We start from the raw sequence: 16,042 nt of genomic DNA on the forward strand, positions 1-16,042 counted from the left end.
ACACAGATGTCCTTCGCCATGTGTGACTGCATCATCTCAGCCAGCAGCTGCGCGTGGCTCGGCGTGCTGATGAAGGAGGGGCTGCTGTTGGGTGGACGCAGCTCCTTGGTGCCTGCAGGAACCTGAAGTTTAATGAAGACAGGAAGTAACCGTTAATAACAGCTTCATCCTTCTGTAAGGATGTGGGAAATATCCCTTCATTAACCGTGATTCAGACTCATCAGCATCTCTGACGACAACAAAGTGCTGTCAAACAATCCCTGAGACAAACCGCTCTGCATGTCGGCAGCCAAAAGAAATACTGCCATCACAACTTCAGAGGAGTTCATCAGAGTGACATCATGTGTTTGGCTGGGAGATCTGCTGCACTATTCTTAGAGGACGGCTCCCTCTGTTCTCCCAAACCCCACACAGTGACTCATTCACAAACACGCTCGGCCTCTCATCCAAGAAGAAGAATTAAAGTCTGATAAAGTTGTTTCCTACAAACACAAAGTCGTAGATTAGATAGTGAAGTTAATGATGCAGTGTCTGCCTGAGTGTGTGTGTGTGTGTGTGTGTGTGTGTGTGTGTATCCTTCTATGGGAAAACTCTGAAATGTCTCATGGATCCTTTTTAGTCAGAAACAGGTTATCGAGTTCTGATGACGGCCCAGAGTTCACTCGTGGGGACAGATTATCCAGTCTGTAAATGTTGACAGTCACAAACAGACTCCTGCACACTGTCTTACTGCTTTATTCGATGTATTTAAAGTGTTTTCGATGTTAGACTAAAGTTGCTTGATGAAGGTCTTGCAGCATAACACGGCAAATAAATATGTGCATGCAAAGGAGACGGTGTGCTGGAGTCTTTCTGCAACCTGGGATCACTCTCCTGTCTCTCCTATGCACCCGTCAAAGACATGGAAGTGTCATTTTGTTTGAAGAGAGACTCACAGCGTGACAGAACATGGGTGTAGAAAAATGCAGCTTTTAAAACACTTCAAGAAAACCTCATTAGTCTTCTTTCACAGCAGCTGGCAGCAGGACCAGCACTTTGGGCCCTTAATGCCCCAAACCACAACAAGTAGAATAGAGAAGCCATCACCCAACACTATAAAGTTATAAAGTCTGCCGTTACCTGAAAGGTGACATCCTTGTCGGCGATCCGTAATGTGACCTCTGCATGACCCTCGAGATCTGTCGTCTTGGACACACTCATAATGGCGCTGGGTGCTGGCTGACGACGGCCGTCCAAAAGCTCAAATCTCTGCGAGAAAGAGCCTCATTATGTACCTCGATCACAAGAAGGCACATTAGATCACACAACAAGGACAGAACATCTTCACTCACACTGAGCACACCCTCCACAGCGGTGCGACCATCCTTGCCCAGGATGCTGCTGTAAGGGTAAAGTCTCTGTACGAGCTGCTGCGAGGACAGCATGGGGAAAGAGTTCTGCAACAACATGGAAAAGACAAGCATTGGGATTAATTTAGTGGAGCAACAGAGGTCCTTTTTGTTAATGGGCTTTCCTGGATTCTCACCAGCACGTGGAGAGCAGGCAGCAGGTTGTCCACAGGGAAGTCAGGCAGGCCGAGGCTGGAGGATTCCTGGGAGCACAGCGTAGTGGCGAGTGACAGCAGCTGGGACACCCTGACACACAGGACAGAAGATTTTACACATGAAGACCTACTGAGACTTCACAGACTACAAAGGAACACTCACTAGTTTATTTACCTTTCTGCAGCTATGTTTGGTCCTGCTGTGTACAACAGCTCCAACTGGTCCTGGAAAGACAGCAGCAGCAGAGTGAGAGGAGCTGTAGGGCTCTAATCAAAGATTCGAACGATGATCTACACTTCTCGTCTTTTCTCTAATCAATGTGGCTTTATGGTTTTGGGACATGTTTGTTGTTGGATAATCTGGCTCTTCCCGGACTGACCTTGAATGGTAGGTAATAGATGTCTCTGGCCTGGAAGCGAGAGCGGAGAGGAGGATCCAACGGGTTTCCCTTGTACTTGGGGACAGGAAGGCCGAGAGCAATGACCCGGAAGTCCTCGCTCACACGGACGATCTTCCAGCTGTCCAGCTCCTCTTTGGTGTGATCCTGTGATGCATCAAGGTATCAACACTCCAATCATTGCCTACTATCTACCACAGGGCATACTCCTGTAGTTTGACACATTTTATATTAAATGGCATTTTTATGCAGAAGGTTGCAGGTGCACAGACTCTGAATGTCACACAGTATTTATGGCAACAGATTTCTTTCTCTCACAAGAGGAGCCCTGAAGCAGGAGTGTGAAAATGTGCTGCTCAAGTGAGAAGATAAGAGACATGCTGCTCCGACCTGCAGCAGTTTGTCGTAACGCTCGGCTGACATGAGGAAGCGCCCGTCCTCCAGCTGCATCTCTCTGTTCTCCAGCAGGTTGTTGAGGACCGGCAGGACGTTCCTCTCGGCCTTCTCCAGCCCCTCCAGCACCAGGACTCGACCTTGTGTTGCTGCTCTGACTGCACACTGAGGACGCACACATAAGAAGTCGAGACTGATCAGTAAATTCAATCAATACTCCAGAAGTAATGAGAGGCGCAGGGCTGCTGCTCCATCATCCAGCATGACCTCTGACCCTGTGTAAAGGTTAACAGTGCTAATGGCGCGTATGCTAAGAGCAATCTGACTGTGTATAAGTTCTAACTACCCATGCTACAGTGACAATATGAGATGCAATAAACTCTTTCCCGAGGATGTCCTCAGCTTCTTGTGGTCGGATCGTCCGCCAAGCTTTCCAAACCAAGCTTCAAAACAGTCTCAGCTGTTTTAGGAAGGACTATTTTCTTCCACCAAATGTGGGAAAAAAACGTAGCCCCACTTGGTTTAGCTTAAACAGTGTGTGTGTGAGTGTGTGTGTGAGTGTGTGTGTGTGTGTGTGTGTGTGTGTGTGTGTGTGTGTGTGTGTGTGTGTGTGTGTGTGTGTGTGTGTGTGTGTGTGTGTGTGTGTGTGTGTGTGTGTGTGTGTTGTAGAGGCACATTTCTGCAGGAGTCAAAAGCACATCTGACGTCAAGAGGCAGGAAACTTTAGCTGTCTGGTCGCACCGCAGAGCAAGTGGCCATATAATTAGGTTAACATGTAAATACGAGGCAGGTTGTGTGGGAAGCAGAGCCATAAAACTATAGTGAGGACCAGATGCTCTATATTTAACTCTTGATCCATTTTCGGCACCAACGCTGTAATCAGATAATTGTTAGAAATGTAAGTGACGCAGGATGGCGAGAGACGGGGAAAGCACAGACGGGCCTTGTTTTCTGACTGACACTAACCGAGCGGAAAGAAGAACATCCGAACACACACTGGGAACCTTTGAGGAAATATTTAGCAATGATGCATAAAAGCAATTTTCCATATCATTTCCCCTCCTCTGTGTGCATGCCCTGGTTACGCTTCTGCATCCAGAGCAAACTGCTGTTTACCAAACTGTTTGCAGGAAAGACACAGAAGGACCACAAGAACTGGAGCCCGTACGTCTGTAGTATCGTGTCCTTTAAGGTTCTGAGGCAGAACATCAGAGCAATGAGCTAAACTTGGACTGAAAAGATATCAACTTACGTGATTACGTGAAAGGTCACCATTCGTTCTGCTGCAGTCATGCAACTCGAAAGTTAAAGAACTGTTCTGTTTCATTTACACAAGCAGCATACCAGACAAACTCCAACTCACACAAACTGCTCCTGTTTGTACAACGCCACATGTGCACTGTGTTTGTTCAGCAGTGACGGTCCCTTTGTCTCAGCTCACTCTGTTCCACTTCTTGCACTTGAAGTAATAACTCTCATGAAAGAACTCTGTGTTGTTCTCGATGCCATGTGTTGTTTATAATCTTTTCTATTTTTGGCAGTAGACAGAGAGAGTTGGGACATTGCAGTGGTGGATCATGGAGCATATTGGACCTCCACTGACGCGACTCTCTGTCTATACGGCTCTGCAGACTTCGTTCAGGGAGTAGGCGGGGCTGCTCGTCTGCTGTCCTCACCTACGTCTGCAGCGCGCACCTGCTTTCCAACACGTTGCCATCGGCCTCATAAGGACAGTCCTTGTAACATATTGCACACACTGATCTGATGCGGTCGGCCATGCTAGGTTTTGACCTAGTCTTGTTACACATCTCTTTCCCCGACCGATATATCATCTACAAAGTTCATCCAATCCTCCATCCATTCATTTTCTCACACCTATTCAGAGCCAGGTTGCACTTGCAGCAAGTTAAGCAAATGAGTCAAGGCATCCCTCTCCCTAGCGATGTTTTCCAGCTCCTGCTCCAACACGTCTACAAAAACCTCTGAAGAAAGGCGGGTAACAGATTTGCCATCTTAGGGGGGGTGTACGTGTCCCTGTGACCTGGGGGAGTTGTGTTGTCAGGATCAATCGCCCCCCTGGACTAAGAGTCATTCATAGTCTCTTGATTCATCGGCCAAGTAGGATCTGCTGCACCTTGTCGAGGATAGTGAACACCAGGGCTACCCTGTGGAGCAAGACCTGGCAGGAAGCTCTCTGACAAGCGTCTCTGGAGGGCTCTCGACTCATGGAGTCAGTCCACACACTGCCCTTTAGGCACAACAATTGACTGGTTGCATTGCACGTCGAGCGGCAGGCAAAGACGGGGATGTGGGAGTCCTGACCTCCTGAATCCCAGACCACTTCAAACTCATAAATTCTTTTAAAGATGGTCGGCTATCCACTGGTTAAAGTTCAATTGAGCACAAGTGGAGGTGGCAAGCTTTTTATTAGCAGTGTGGGTTCGAGGTAAGCTTCCTTATTACATCAGAGCCTGCTAACTGGAGAGAGGTGACTGTGGAGATGTCAAAGATTCAAGCATGCGATTACATCCATGTGACTCCATCTTACTTTGGAATTTGTTGGGTGGGGTGATGCGTGGACTGAAAGAGTAAAGGAAAAAAAAGGAAAGAACTGAAGAGCCGGAGACTGAAGAGGAAGGCGGGGTGGGAAAGAGTTAAGCACAGGGACCGACACGTTGGGTCTGAATATAGGGCTGCAAATCAGCACAGGGCCCGGAGGAATACTTGAATGTTCTAGTTAACGCACAAACACGCACCTCCTACGATACCAAACTATTCTCGAGCTCAAGAGAAAAGCTCGCTAATTTCCACCCACACATCTTCAATCGTTCAAACAAAATAAGTGTCAGATACCGACTGTAACGTGTTCTTACACACACTAATCGCACCCACGGGCACGTATTAATACACACAACATTCAAACACAAGTTTCATCCAATACACCGACTCAGGCTGCAGCACATGCCAACTCAAAGAACACTTCCTGCCCACATCTCAGGACAAGTCAGTCAGTTTTAGAAAGACAAATTAGTGGTGTCTTCTCTCAACATTTAAGTTAATAAATAATTCTTTGTCTGTCCAAGTCAAGTCAGTTTTATTTTTATAGACATGTAAACACTTGTTATATTCTGTAATACCATATTGGGCTTTACGATCAGTTTACAATCCAATGCACAGCAAACCGCCCTGAAACATTCAAGATTAGATGTTTGGACAAACGATGAGCCTGAAGGAGTCGGCGGTGTTGGCTAGCTGTCCGTGTTCTCGCAGGAAGACAGGAGACATGTACGAATTTGTTTAGCAACTGATTGCACAAAAAAGGCATGCAATGTCTTCAAGACTGTCCTAGTTTGCAGCCCTCTATATAACTGTGATACATTATAGTCATAGAGGTATGTTCTTCTCTGTTACACATAAGCACTGGTCTGTCAGTGTCAGAGGATCTCATGGAACCCTGCCGTTCAGTTTAGTGAAAGAAATATCCTGATTAGAAAGATGCAAACAAAAAGGCAACATCAGCAGGACGACGGCACCGATGCTTATTAAGCACCCCCCCCCCCCCCCCCCCCTAACCTTCTGTGTAATTATAAAACCACTTATAATATATGACATGTGGTTGGGAGCATTTTTTATTACTTCTCCAGCAACAGTGATGCAACCACCAAGAAATGTAGAAATATGACACATAGATATCCATCGTTAAACTCTTTCATCAGTTACCACGACAACACTGACAAACATGTGTGACATCACAGAACTTTTTCTCCTCCAGAACATTTGTGAGGAGTAAAGTTTAAAGGATTAAAATAAAACTTCACCCCGTTTCCATGGAGCTTATTTTTAAACTGTTACGCAACGGATGTATTCTTTAACACAGATGAAGCCATGTGTTAATCAGCTGTGGATAACGACTGAGTAAATGTTCATTATAACCCAGCTTGTCGTACAGTTGCGCTGGCTGCTTGAAGCTCACTGACGGGTTTAATGATCAGACTTGTGTGTTCTTTTTCTACCAGTGAGGAACGAGTGGAGATGAACAGAGAACAGAAAGTTCTCCTGAGAGAAACCCGCCATGATAATGAGGAGCTGCTGGTCTCCATGGTTACTTGACTTACACATGCATCAGAGTGTGGGGGTGCTTGTTTGCATGAAGCTTGATCGATAAAAAAGTGGCATAGAGAGGAACAGCATGGATGATGTGATACTTCAGAGAGAAGAAACACTCACTTATTGTTCCACCTTTGCTGAAAATGTCAGTCGAACTAAAACCCTGTTAGCACAGGACGAGTATTAATCAGGGACCTCATGTGACCCCCCTCGTCTGTGTTCCCTGCAGCGCATTCTCATGGGATTCTCTTCTAATCGTTACTATCTACAGGCTTACATATATTAACTGTTGAGCCTGTAAAAAAAGAGACAAATAGATATAAGAAGTTATATTACACACAATGTTTCCACCCGTTAGCATCCTCGTTACTGCACCAGACAGTCTGTGATCCTCACCACCAACATCATCCACTCTTCCCCTGTTTAGTTTTTGCGATGTCACAAAGTAACAGGTCCACAGTCGGCTAGTTAGCTTTAACACGCTACAATTAGGGCTGCACGGTGGTGCAGTTGTTAGCACTGTTACCTCACAGCTGGAAGGTTCCTGGTTTGAATTCTTCCTCCCACAGTCCAAAGACATGCTTGTTAGATTCATTGGTGACTCTAAATTGCACGTAGGTGTGAATGTGAGCGTGAAAGGTGGTCTGTCTCTGTGTGTCAGCCCTGTGATTGACAGGCGACTTGTCCAGGTATAATATATATATATATATACCACCCCAAATCACAGACATGCAGATTCACACAGGAATAATATTATCAAAAGACCTCTGAAGAACATGCTGGATAAAGACACGACAGATTCGCTCAGGATTAAGATCACAACCAACCTCTGTTCTGAAAACAAAATGACTCAAGGTCCCAGGGTAATAATGGCCTCCTGCTTATTGGCTGATGTCTCAGATGTGCTCCATGTTAAGTATTCAAATGTAACTGTCATCAAAAATGTCTCATATTCTGAAAAAGCTGATTTTGTTGAGCTTTTGTTGAACACAAACCCTGCGTGTTTGACAGCAAATAAACACACAGAAGATCTACAGACACTGTGTGTGTGAGTTCACCTGGTCTATGTAGAAGGCCGTCCCTGAGCGGATCTCTCTCCTCTGTTTCAGGTCCGTCTCTGTTGTGTCCCTGGACAGAGCCACATACTCGACCTCCCGCTTGGTCAACTCCTGCTCGGAAACAAGAGAGTACTTGGCTTCACACGGCAGCACTCCAGACATCACCTGAAGAAGTCTCAGGCTTATGTATTAAAATATAAATGACATGTTACAGAGGAATTTGGTAACATTTTTATTTACCCATGGGGCAATGGGGCAATTTGTCTTATTTTATATAACTGTCAACATAATGTGTCCATTAACAGTTATGCAATTCATTATCTTTATGATTTTTCAACATGCGGTCACTCCACAGCTCGTCTGTTCATGTGTCTGCACTTACGAGGTACTGCATGGCTATGGATCGTCTCAGGGGTCCTGGGGGACCGATGAGGAACACATCCTGCCCCAAAAGGTCTTTCTGCATAATCCATCTCAGGTGCTGCGCGACTGTCTGGGGCAGGGAGTCTGAAACTAGAGAACCCGAACAAAATCAAGATTTAGTAACTTTTGTTTTCTTTCTTTTAATTCATACAAGCTAATATTTTGTACAGACAGAAACACGAGCACAGAAAGATGACATACTGTGTTTGACAGGAACAAGTTCTGGATTCTTGGGTGTTTTGAGTTTGTAAGCGATCTCCCCGATCATCACCGTGTCACCTGCAACAATCAGGGTAACAATACATGAGAGGGTCTCTACTAGCACAGATAATTCATGTTATTATCAAGACATTAAAGTATCAGTTTTCTATTGATAATCAACCTTTACTGGTGTTAGCCACGGCTGCCTGGTTTGGTTTGTGACTGGGTTGTGCTTCTCTTGAAGCCAGCAATTTTAGATTTAAGAATATTGCACAGAGAAAGGTATCTGTTTGTTTTTTTAACTTGAAACCCTAAAGGTTGTTTGATAAAACACACCGCTGCTATGAATATTTTTTTAATTGCTAGAGGGGTCGCCAATCCATAAAAATACTCTGCTGCAAAAATGTGTTTTATTTTGGGGACAACTTAACATGTCAGAGAAGGCTGAGCACAGGTGTAAATAATAAGTTTAATGATGGCTGCATTCTATTTAGCTTCTTCACTTTCAGTGTCCTGGGGTTGTGCATCATGATTCACTTAAAGTGAACAAAGTCACTGTTATTGTTAAAACAGGGAATGGAATTTGCACCAGCAACTAGACTTCGGTTGTTTTACCAAATATGATCTAAACGCAATTAAGTTTTTCTGGTAAACTTCATATTTCTCAGGTACCGCTCACTCAGTATTTACATTTCTTAAATCCTTCTATATGTCAGAAGTGGCAGACAAAAACACGAGTTTCCAGAAGAAAGGTTTAGTAACCCGACATCCTCACAGGTGAGCAAAGGAACTGAATTTACATGTCCTGCTTTTTAACAAGTCGAATGCCCTTCAGGGAAACTGTCAGTTTGTTCTGTGTAAACGGTTTCTTAACCAGCAAACAGATGGCAGCATAAGTCACATTCTTGCATTTTTTGTTAGGACACAATTAAATGATCTATATTTATTCAATATATAAATAATTGTAATAATTTTAATTAATTTAATTTAAAAAATAAAGATTTGTTGAAACAGACTAGAAAATGATCATGAGATAGGACACCTCTTGCTGCATTTTTGTTTGTCTAAACAAGAAGTGCATTGTGTGGGACATGTAATAAACCCTCTGTTGTGCAAATCTTTCCATAAGTGCTAATGTTTGTTAGGCAGTGTCATGATAGAACCTTCGAGCAACCGGAAATGCCATCAAACGAGCGGGAAGTGTTGTCAAACGACCCAAGTTGTACTATGTAAGTTTTGTATCTTTCTATCGAGAATAACAAATAAAACATAATGTGATGCTTAGCTATATTAGCTCATAGCTGGGCATCACTGGAAAAGTTTGAAAGCTGAAAATGAAGTTAGGTAACATGCATTTAAATGGCTAACTACCTGGCTGACCTTTAACCTAGTTCAGTATATTGTCCATGTTCTTTTTACGTGTCATGCTAAGCTAATAACATTCTTGTCATATCGTTGTGTCCAACTAGTTAGTAAGGCAACATACAGAAACACCAGTTTTTTGCCACCTTGCAACCAGGCAGTTCAAACCTGTCCAAAGTAGAGTAAATTAGCTAGCTAACGATTGGTAAGAGCTAGCTAATCATTTATCAATAAGAACAAGTGTTCTTTCTCCTACAGATTTCCCAAAGTACCATGCACAAGTATAACTCGGTTACCTGCTGATGTGTTGAGAAGTTTGACCTCATGTGTTCTCCACATCCAGCCGTCTCTCCCCAGGACAGCACCCAGAATATTCCGCACTCTCCTCGCAGCGACGGCCGCTGCCGTGCCGCTACATAAAATCTGTGAGTGCATGCTGAAACTACGCTGTTTCCACCAAACACATAGTATACGATCAAGTCCACAGGCTTCTTATAAAGATTGTCCTGACCTGTGGCCTTATTCCCATTTCATAACATCTGTCAGCTCATCTTGAGGGAGTCGGAAGATAATAAAAGAGGGACAAACAGGTCCGTGGCTAAAGTCTTCCGTAGTGGTTCCATGATTTTTTTTGTGTTTCGAAGGTTCCGACATAAAATTTACAAGATTAATAACATCAACAGTTTTCAACCGTGTTACTTTCCTACGGTGGATTAAACAATTGGAAAAATCCTTATTTATTTGTTGTTTAACATTTGATATCACAAGCCATACCCGAGTCTTAATGTCTGATTGAGTGGCATCAATCCACAGAAAGTTCAATAATAAAAGGCTGTTGACACATTAAGGTAAGAACATTATAACAGTTGAGTGAATATATTATGTATTTTTATTTTTATTAACAATTTAACACTAGAATCAGCCCTACATATTTAAGCATTTTCTAATCTGTATATGTTCAAAATATGTCCCTTTTCAATATTGAGTATTTGATTACTTTTATTTTGATATTTATTTTCGATTTCAAATTAAATTAATTACCAAAGCTCACATTTATGTTGCTCTCTGTTACAAACCCCTCTCCTAATACATATAATATGCATTCAATTATTTAGTCCAAATCACACATTTTTATTGATATTCTTTTGTAATATTTTCAGTCCCTAGTCCTTATTTTCAGTGCTCAAGAGTGAAGGGACAAAGGGTTAAAATCCTATTAAATGTCATGATGAATGTGGGAAACTAGGAAAATATTAAAGTAGATTAGGAAAGGCAGTACCTAAATCGATGACGTAATTACACACTTAAAACTACTCACGTGCGCCCGCACATACATACATTCCCTATACACACTCCTTGTCACATACTCTAGCTGTGCGCGTGTGTGATCCCCGGCGGGCCGTGACAAACCGTGCCCATGCCGCGCGCGATTAAGCGGGTTTGACATTTATCACGTGGAGCGCTGATAGGCTCGGCCCTCGAAGGAACGAGCGCAGCGGAGGAGAAGAGAGCTGGCAGGAGGAGAGAAGCGGAGGTGGAGGGAGCACAAGGAGAAGTGAATCCCGTCTCTTCTGAGCGCATATGAGCGGAGTCAGGGCAGTGAGGCAGGACACCTTCCCCTGATTCGGTTCTTCTCTCCCCGGAGCGGACTGAGAGGTCTCCGGGACTATGGAGGATGTCTACCCGTACACACGCAGCCCTGCCTGGGAGGAACTGGTTAGTAAAATCCAACAATGGAGACTTTTTTTATCACTTCTTTTCCGCGGAGAAAGACAACAATGAGACCTCTGAGCGCGAGAGGTACAAGAACGAGCTTTTACTGACACTTTAGAGGTGTTTCATCCTCTTTAATATCCCGTGTTCTTATTCCGCTCGTTCGTTTTCCTTTTTTTCCTCCATGATGTGTGACTGACCGCTCTAACACCGGTCTGAATCTACTGTAGGATGTGTTCACGCGTTAAAAGTGCTGGTTATGGTAAAATATAGTGAACGGACAGTGTTAAGGGGCTCTAGGTCTCTAAATTAAAAAGTATTTCGATTCTTTAGGTGTTCTGGACTTCTTGGTCGCGTTTATTCTCCAAATGAAAGCGTGAGGGGACTCCTCTTTATGTTTTAGGCTACCCTGCCCATTTCCTTGTGGAATCCAATTCCTGCCGTCTCAATGATTTTGAAATAACTTGAATTCTCTCTTAGCAAATGAGTTTAGCCTCTTATAGATACAAACATAGGGTATAGGCTAAATGTATTTTTAAGATGTTTGGTGAAAAGAATCTAACGATGTGGCCCATCTCATGCTGTAGTACAGACAGCAGCATATTACTGTGCATGCACGTGCTGTATCACAATAAATTAAGAGAATATAATAAATAGAAATTATATTATAATTAGGCTAATGCAGTTTTCTGCATGCATTAGATTACAGTGTATTTTATTTGATTAAAGCTGCATCATGGTGACCTCCTGAGTGCAGCTGTAATAGATCTGTTTTAGTGTTACCTCCTATAGAATACAGGCACCGACAATTAAAGGTAATTTGAGAAAGATGTGAAATTGAAAAGTAGAATAGTTTGATTACTCTCACTGTATTTCCGTGGCACTGCCCGGATATAGTCGCTAGGGTCTGCCCCATGCCGCGGACATGTTCCCCGGTGTACTGGCTGGATGAGGCGGTCTGGCCGTGCAGGCTGGAGCCACAACCAGCAGCCAAGGAGGCACTGGGAAGGGGGTGGGGGGTTATACGCTGCGTGTGGAGCCCATCCCCACTGTGCCGCGACATGCAACATCCCTGTGCGTTCACCAGCCCACACAAACACGCACACACATATACACACTCCAGCAAACACAGCCGTCTTTATCCTAGAGGCAGAGAGAGATGACAGCGAGGAGAGACGCTTCGCAGCCGCTCAGCAGCAGCAGGAAGCTGGGAGCGGCGGACCGAGCCAAGGCTAACCCAGACTGGTTTTCTCCCTCCCCTCGACAGGAGCCGGAAAAAGGGCCGACGTCCGCGGCAGGGGTCCATGCCCATGTGGTGGGGGCTGTCGCCGGCTCCGGGGCGGCGGACGAGTCCTCTGATAGCGAAGCTGAACAGGAAGGCCCCCAGAAACTCATCCGGAAAGTGTCCACCTCAGGACAGATCAGGAGCAAGGTAAGACAGCTGTGTCACTGACTGTGTGGAGGACTGAACTTGGTGTGGTGTTTGAGGGCTTGTTGCTTGTAGTCAAACAAAGCGCTGTGTGGTGGTCTTTACTGCTCTGCCAGGTGGGGTTATGCAGGGCAGGACTGCAGGGCTCTCTGACAAATAAACAGTCCACTACTTTATCCTTTGAACATGTGAAGTTGTATTACTACAGAACAGAGTCAAATATGATTCAACAAAAACGAGTTAAACCTGTTGCACTGTAAACAAAGTAGTAAAGGTACAACTTATTTGATTTATTGCAATTTCTGTTTGCTTGTTTTTCAGTCCTTTGGTCCGGCAGTACACTCATGTTTTGATCTTAAAAATGTGATCCAAAAATCTAATTAGTCTTGTGAAAAGATGTGTAACATCCTGTGTTGTCCCCTCCCTTTGTTGTTACTTAACTTTAAAGTGAGCATGTCATATATATGTTTAAAATCAGTTGAAATAAAGTGTTTGAAAGATAAACGTAGGGTTAATGATTTGCTGCATCCCTACGTCTGACTACGTGAGAGGATGCTGAGCTGATTCACCTGTGACACCTTACCTTTCTTGGCCCACTTATCTTTTACACTGTAAACGAGTGGCGTCCTCCTCTCACACCAATGCATCCTCTTAATTATTGACTGCTCCACTCCACACTGGCCTTACATTATTCAGCATGGGGGTGTATTTTTAGAGACCTGGGACGAACGTCTGGCCAAACCTTTCTTATGCAAATGCCCCTCACGCGTGAGTGTTGTGCTTCTTTGCCCGGCTGCATCTCACATGATATTCTTTTTTGATTGACAGTTAATTACTTTTCAGTGCAAGTGTTAGTCCGACCAACATTAAAAACTCAAAAGTATTTATTGTCATGAGGTGTAACTGAAAAACAAGCAATGCTTTGCACGACTGAAACTCATATTATGTGCAGGTTTTATGAAAGTTACTTTTTCAATGCTTCAGTTTAATGTTAAAAAAAACTCACTCAGTTCATCAGAAGTTACTGGAACATGTTGGAGCTTATTTATCTGACCAACATTAAAAAACAGCAAATAAAAGATTCTTTAATGCCATAAATATGTAACGATAGATGTTCAAAATTGTGATAATCAATTTCGTATTAGTTAATATATTATAATGTGCAGCCAATAAAGAGCCAGCCTAAAGGGTGACATCATAAACAGATGCAAACACAGATGCAGCTGATGTTTGTTAAAATAACCGGCTCTTTATTGGAAGTGGATTTTTCCACACGCAGTGACTCTTCACCGACCTGTCGCCTCTCATGTTGCAGCAGGAGTTTAAAAAGTGGATGAAAGCGAAGTTGACATGAGTCATGATGTTCACTCTGACTGAAGGGATGCTAATTGCGTCTCGCAGAGCGCCCACATGGTCCTAATCTGCTGTGCAGAGATATATATGGCAGGCTGCATGACAACCTGCAATTAGCTCATGCTGCTATCACAATGGTATAAAGCACTTGTACTGTAATTGTCTCAGCGTTATTAGCATGTTGACTTCGTGCTCACAGAGGTCTCAGAGTTGCTGTGTTGTGGGTCAGTGGGTTTTCTCCCTCACAGTGTGTGTGTGTGTGTGTGTGTGTGCTGAGAGTTGCTAATGGATCATGCAGGCACTGACTCACTGAGTGTTGTTCCACTGGGTTTGTTTGCTCAGCTCTGCACTGTGTGTTATATGTGTGTGTGTGTGTGTGTGTGTGTGTGTGTGTGTGTGTGTGTGTGTGTGTGTGTGTGTGTGTGTGTGTGCGCATGTGTACGTTTGCCCGTCACATTGTCCAGCTCCGTCCCCTCTCCATCCACTATCTCTCTGGTGCTTTGGTTGCCACAGACAACCACATCTCTCGTCCCTCATTGTGCGGCTCCATGGCGATTCTGCCTGTGAAGCAGCTGCTTTGGTGGAAGAGTGTGACACAGTCATGTGCTGTGTCTTCTCAGATATGCTCTTCCTGTTTCTCTTTGAATTTAGGGAAATGTTGAAATATAAAACGTGTCAGTGAATCAGTGCAGAGAAGGAAAGTCAGCGAGTTTGCAGAAATCTTCAACTTGACAACTAATCAAACGCAGCATGGAGGCGGTAAAAGCTTTGTCCTGTAGTAGAAATGTCAGAAAAACTGAGTGTGCTGGCTCCTTGTTTACTTGGAAACTGCTGTAAGGAGTACCGCTGTGAATCTTTGTGCAAAAAATATAATTTGAGAACATTTAGATCCGACCCTCCTGACAGGTGTGAGCTGTAGCTGTACTTTGTCTCTTTGTCTGCCGCTGGAATCATAACTGCTGTTTGTAAGACATTATTTATAGCCATTTAAAAACCCATCACAGCAAATCAATATATCGGCAGCTGTGTGAACGGTTGTTGTTGCTGAAGCAGACAGGAGAGATCGGGTGTCAGTGTTCTCTGAGATCTCTCAGAATGTAATCTGATTTGACCGCACACAGAGGGAGTTCAGGACTCCTTCATACGGGCATCAAGCACATCATTTCTCTCCTCCCTTCTTATCTGGTGAATGCAATTTATTCTATTGTTGTACATGTATGTTAGCCATAAGGGTAACCCTCTGTTTCTGTAGAATCAGACTGCATACTGCTCAAACAGGTTTGGACGACTTGTCTTTGCCTCTTTCTCCTGTCAGCTCCACTCTCAGCTCCTCTCTGTCTTCTCAGGGTTTGCTGTTGTAGCTGAAGAAAGCTTATAAACTTGTGACTAATACTGAAGCTGTGTGATTGAAAGCAGAGCTAATGGCGCGTAGGAGCCTTCTGCTGCTGCTGCTGCTGCTGTTGTTGTTCAGGGGACTGGGAAAGCTCAGCAAGCCTGACACAGAATAATCCGCGTCAGATCTGTGCTGAGTTAGCTGTGGCTGCAATGACAATATTCACCTTCAATCATGCCTCCATGCATTCAGTGTTGTAACACATCGTGTGCTGGATAAATAATCTTCTAATTCATCATCCTTTTGCAAGAGAGAGCGGTCATTTTAGGGCAGATTACACGTTATTGTCATGCTAATTTATCTCATTTATTTCACCTTGTTAAGGAGCAGGTAGATGGCAGAACTCACCTGCAGAAACATCCATCCATCTATCCATTGTCTAGAGCCTATCCCAGCTCGCATTGGGCGAGAGGCGGGGTTACACTTGGACAAGTCCCTCGTCAATCACAGGGCTGACACTCAGAGACAGACAACCTTTCACGCTCACACTCACACCTACAGTTTAGAGTCACCAGTGAACCTAACGAGCATGTCTGTGGACTGTGGGAGGAAGCAGGAGTACCCGGAGGGAACCCACGCATGCACGGGGAGAACATGCAGACTCCACACAGAAAGGCCCGCTACGCCTGAACCGGGTTCTGAACCAGAAACAGTACTGGTTAATAATTA

General features: G+C 44.2%; 2 protein-coding genes across 3 annotated transcripts in view; one reads left to right on the forward strand and one right to left on the reverse strand.

Moving 5' to 3' along the window:
- vwa8 (von Willebrand factor A domain containing 8) overlaps positions 1-10,007 on the reverse strand; it is a 61,963-nt gene extending 51,956 nt beyond the window's left edge. Inside the window, exons 1-11 of the mRNA XM_069663552.1 lie at positions 9,782-10,007; positions 8,124-8,201; positions 7,882-8,012; positions 7,500-7,610; positions 2,332-2,499; positions 1,924-2,088; positions 1,719-1,768; positions 1,526-1,634; positions 1,332-1,436; positions 1,120-1,248; positions 1-122 (exon numbers count right to left, since the gene is read on the reverse strand). The exon at positions 1-122 is cut by the window's left edge and continues 13 nt beyond it. Coding sequence (XP_069519653.1) covers positions 1-122; positions 1,120-1,248; positions 1,332-1,436; positions 1,526-1,634; positions 1,719-1,768; positions 1,924-2,088; positions 2,332-2,499; positions 7,500-7,610; positions 7,882-8,012; positions 8,124-8,201; positions 9,782-9,920 — 1,307 coding nt within the window. The 5' untranslated portion in view covers positions 9,921-10,007. The remainder of the gene's footprint in view (positions 123-1,119; positions 1,249-1,331; positions 1,437-1,525; positions 1,635-1,718; positions 1,769-1,923; positions 2,089-2,331; positions 2,500-7,499; positions 7,611-7,881; positions 8,013-8,123; positions 8,202-9,781) is intronic.
- A 1,001-nt stretch (positions 10,008-11,008) lies between these two features.
- Positions 11,009-16,042, forward strand: part of dgkh (diacylglycerol kinase, eta) — a 53,438-nt gene continuing 48,404 nt past the window's right edge. Inside the window, exons 1-2 of one of the 2 annotated variants that reach the window (XM_069663550.1) lie at positions 11,009-11,201; positions 12,466-12,630. In XM_069663550.1, coding sequence (XP_069519651.1) covers positions 11,154-11,201; positions 12,466-12,630 — 213 coding nt within the window. In that variant the 5' untranslated portion in view covers positions 11,009-11,153. Of the gene's footprint in view, positions 11,202-12,357; positions 12,631-16,042 lie in introns of those variants that run through there. The other variant, XM_069663549.1, reaches the window with a different exon arrangement.

Source organism: Semicossyphus pulcher, unplaced genomic scaffold (assembly GCF_022749685.1).
Source record: "Semicossyphus pulcher isolate SPU_LCO1_2020_fin unplaced genomic scaffold, fSemPul1.0.p SCAF_15, whole genome shotgun sequence".
Classification (NCBI taxonomy): domain Eukaryota; kingdom Metazoa; phylum Chordata; class Actinopteri; order Labriformes; family Labridae; genus Semicossyphus; species Semicossyphus pulcher.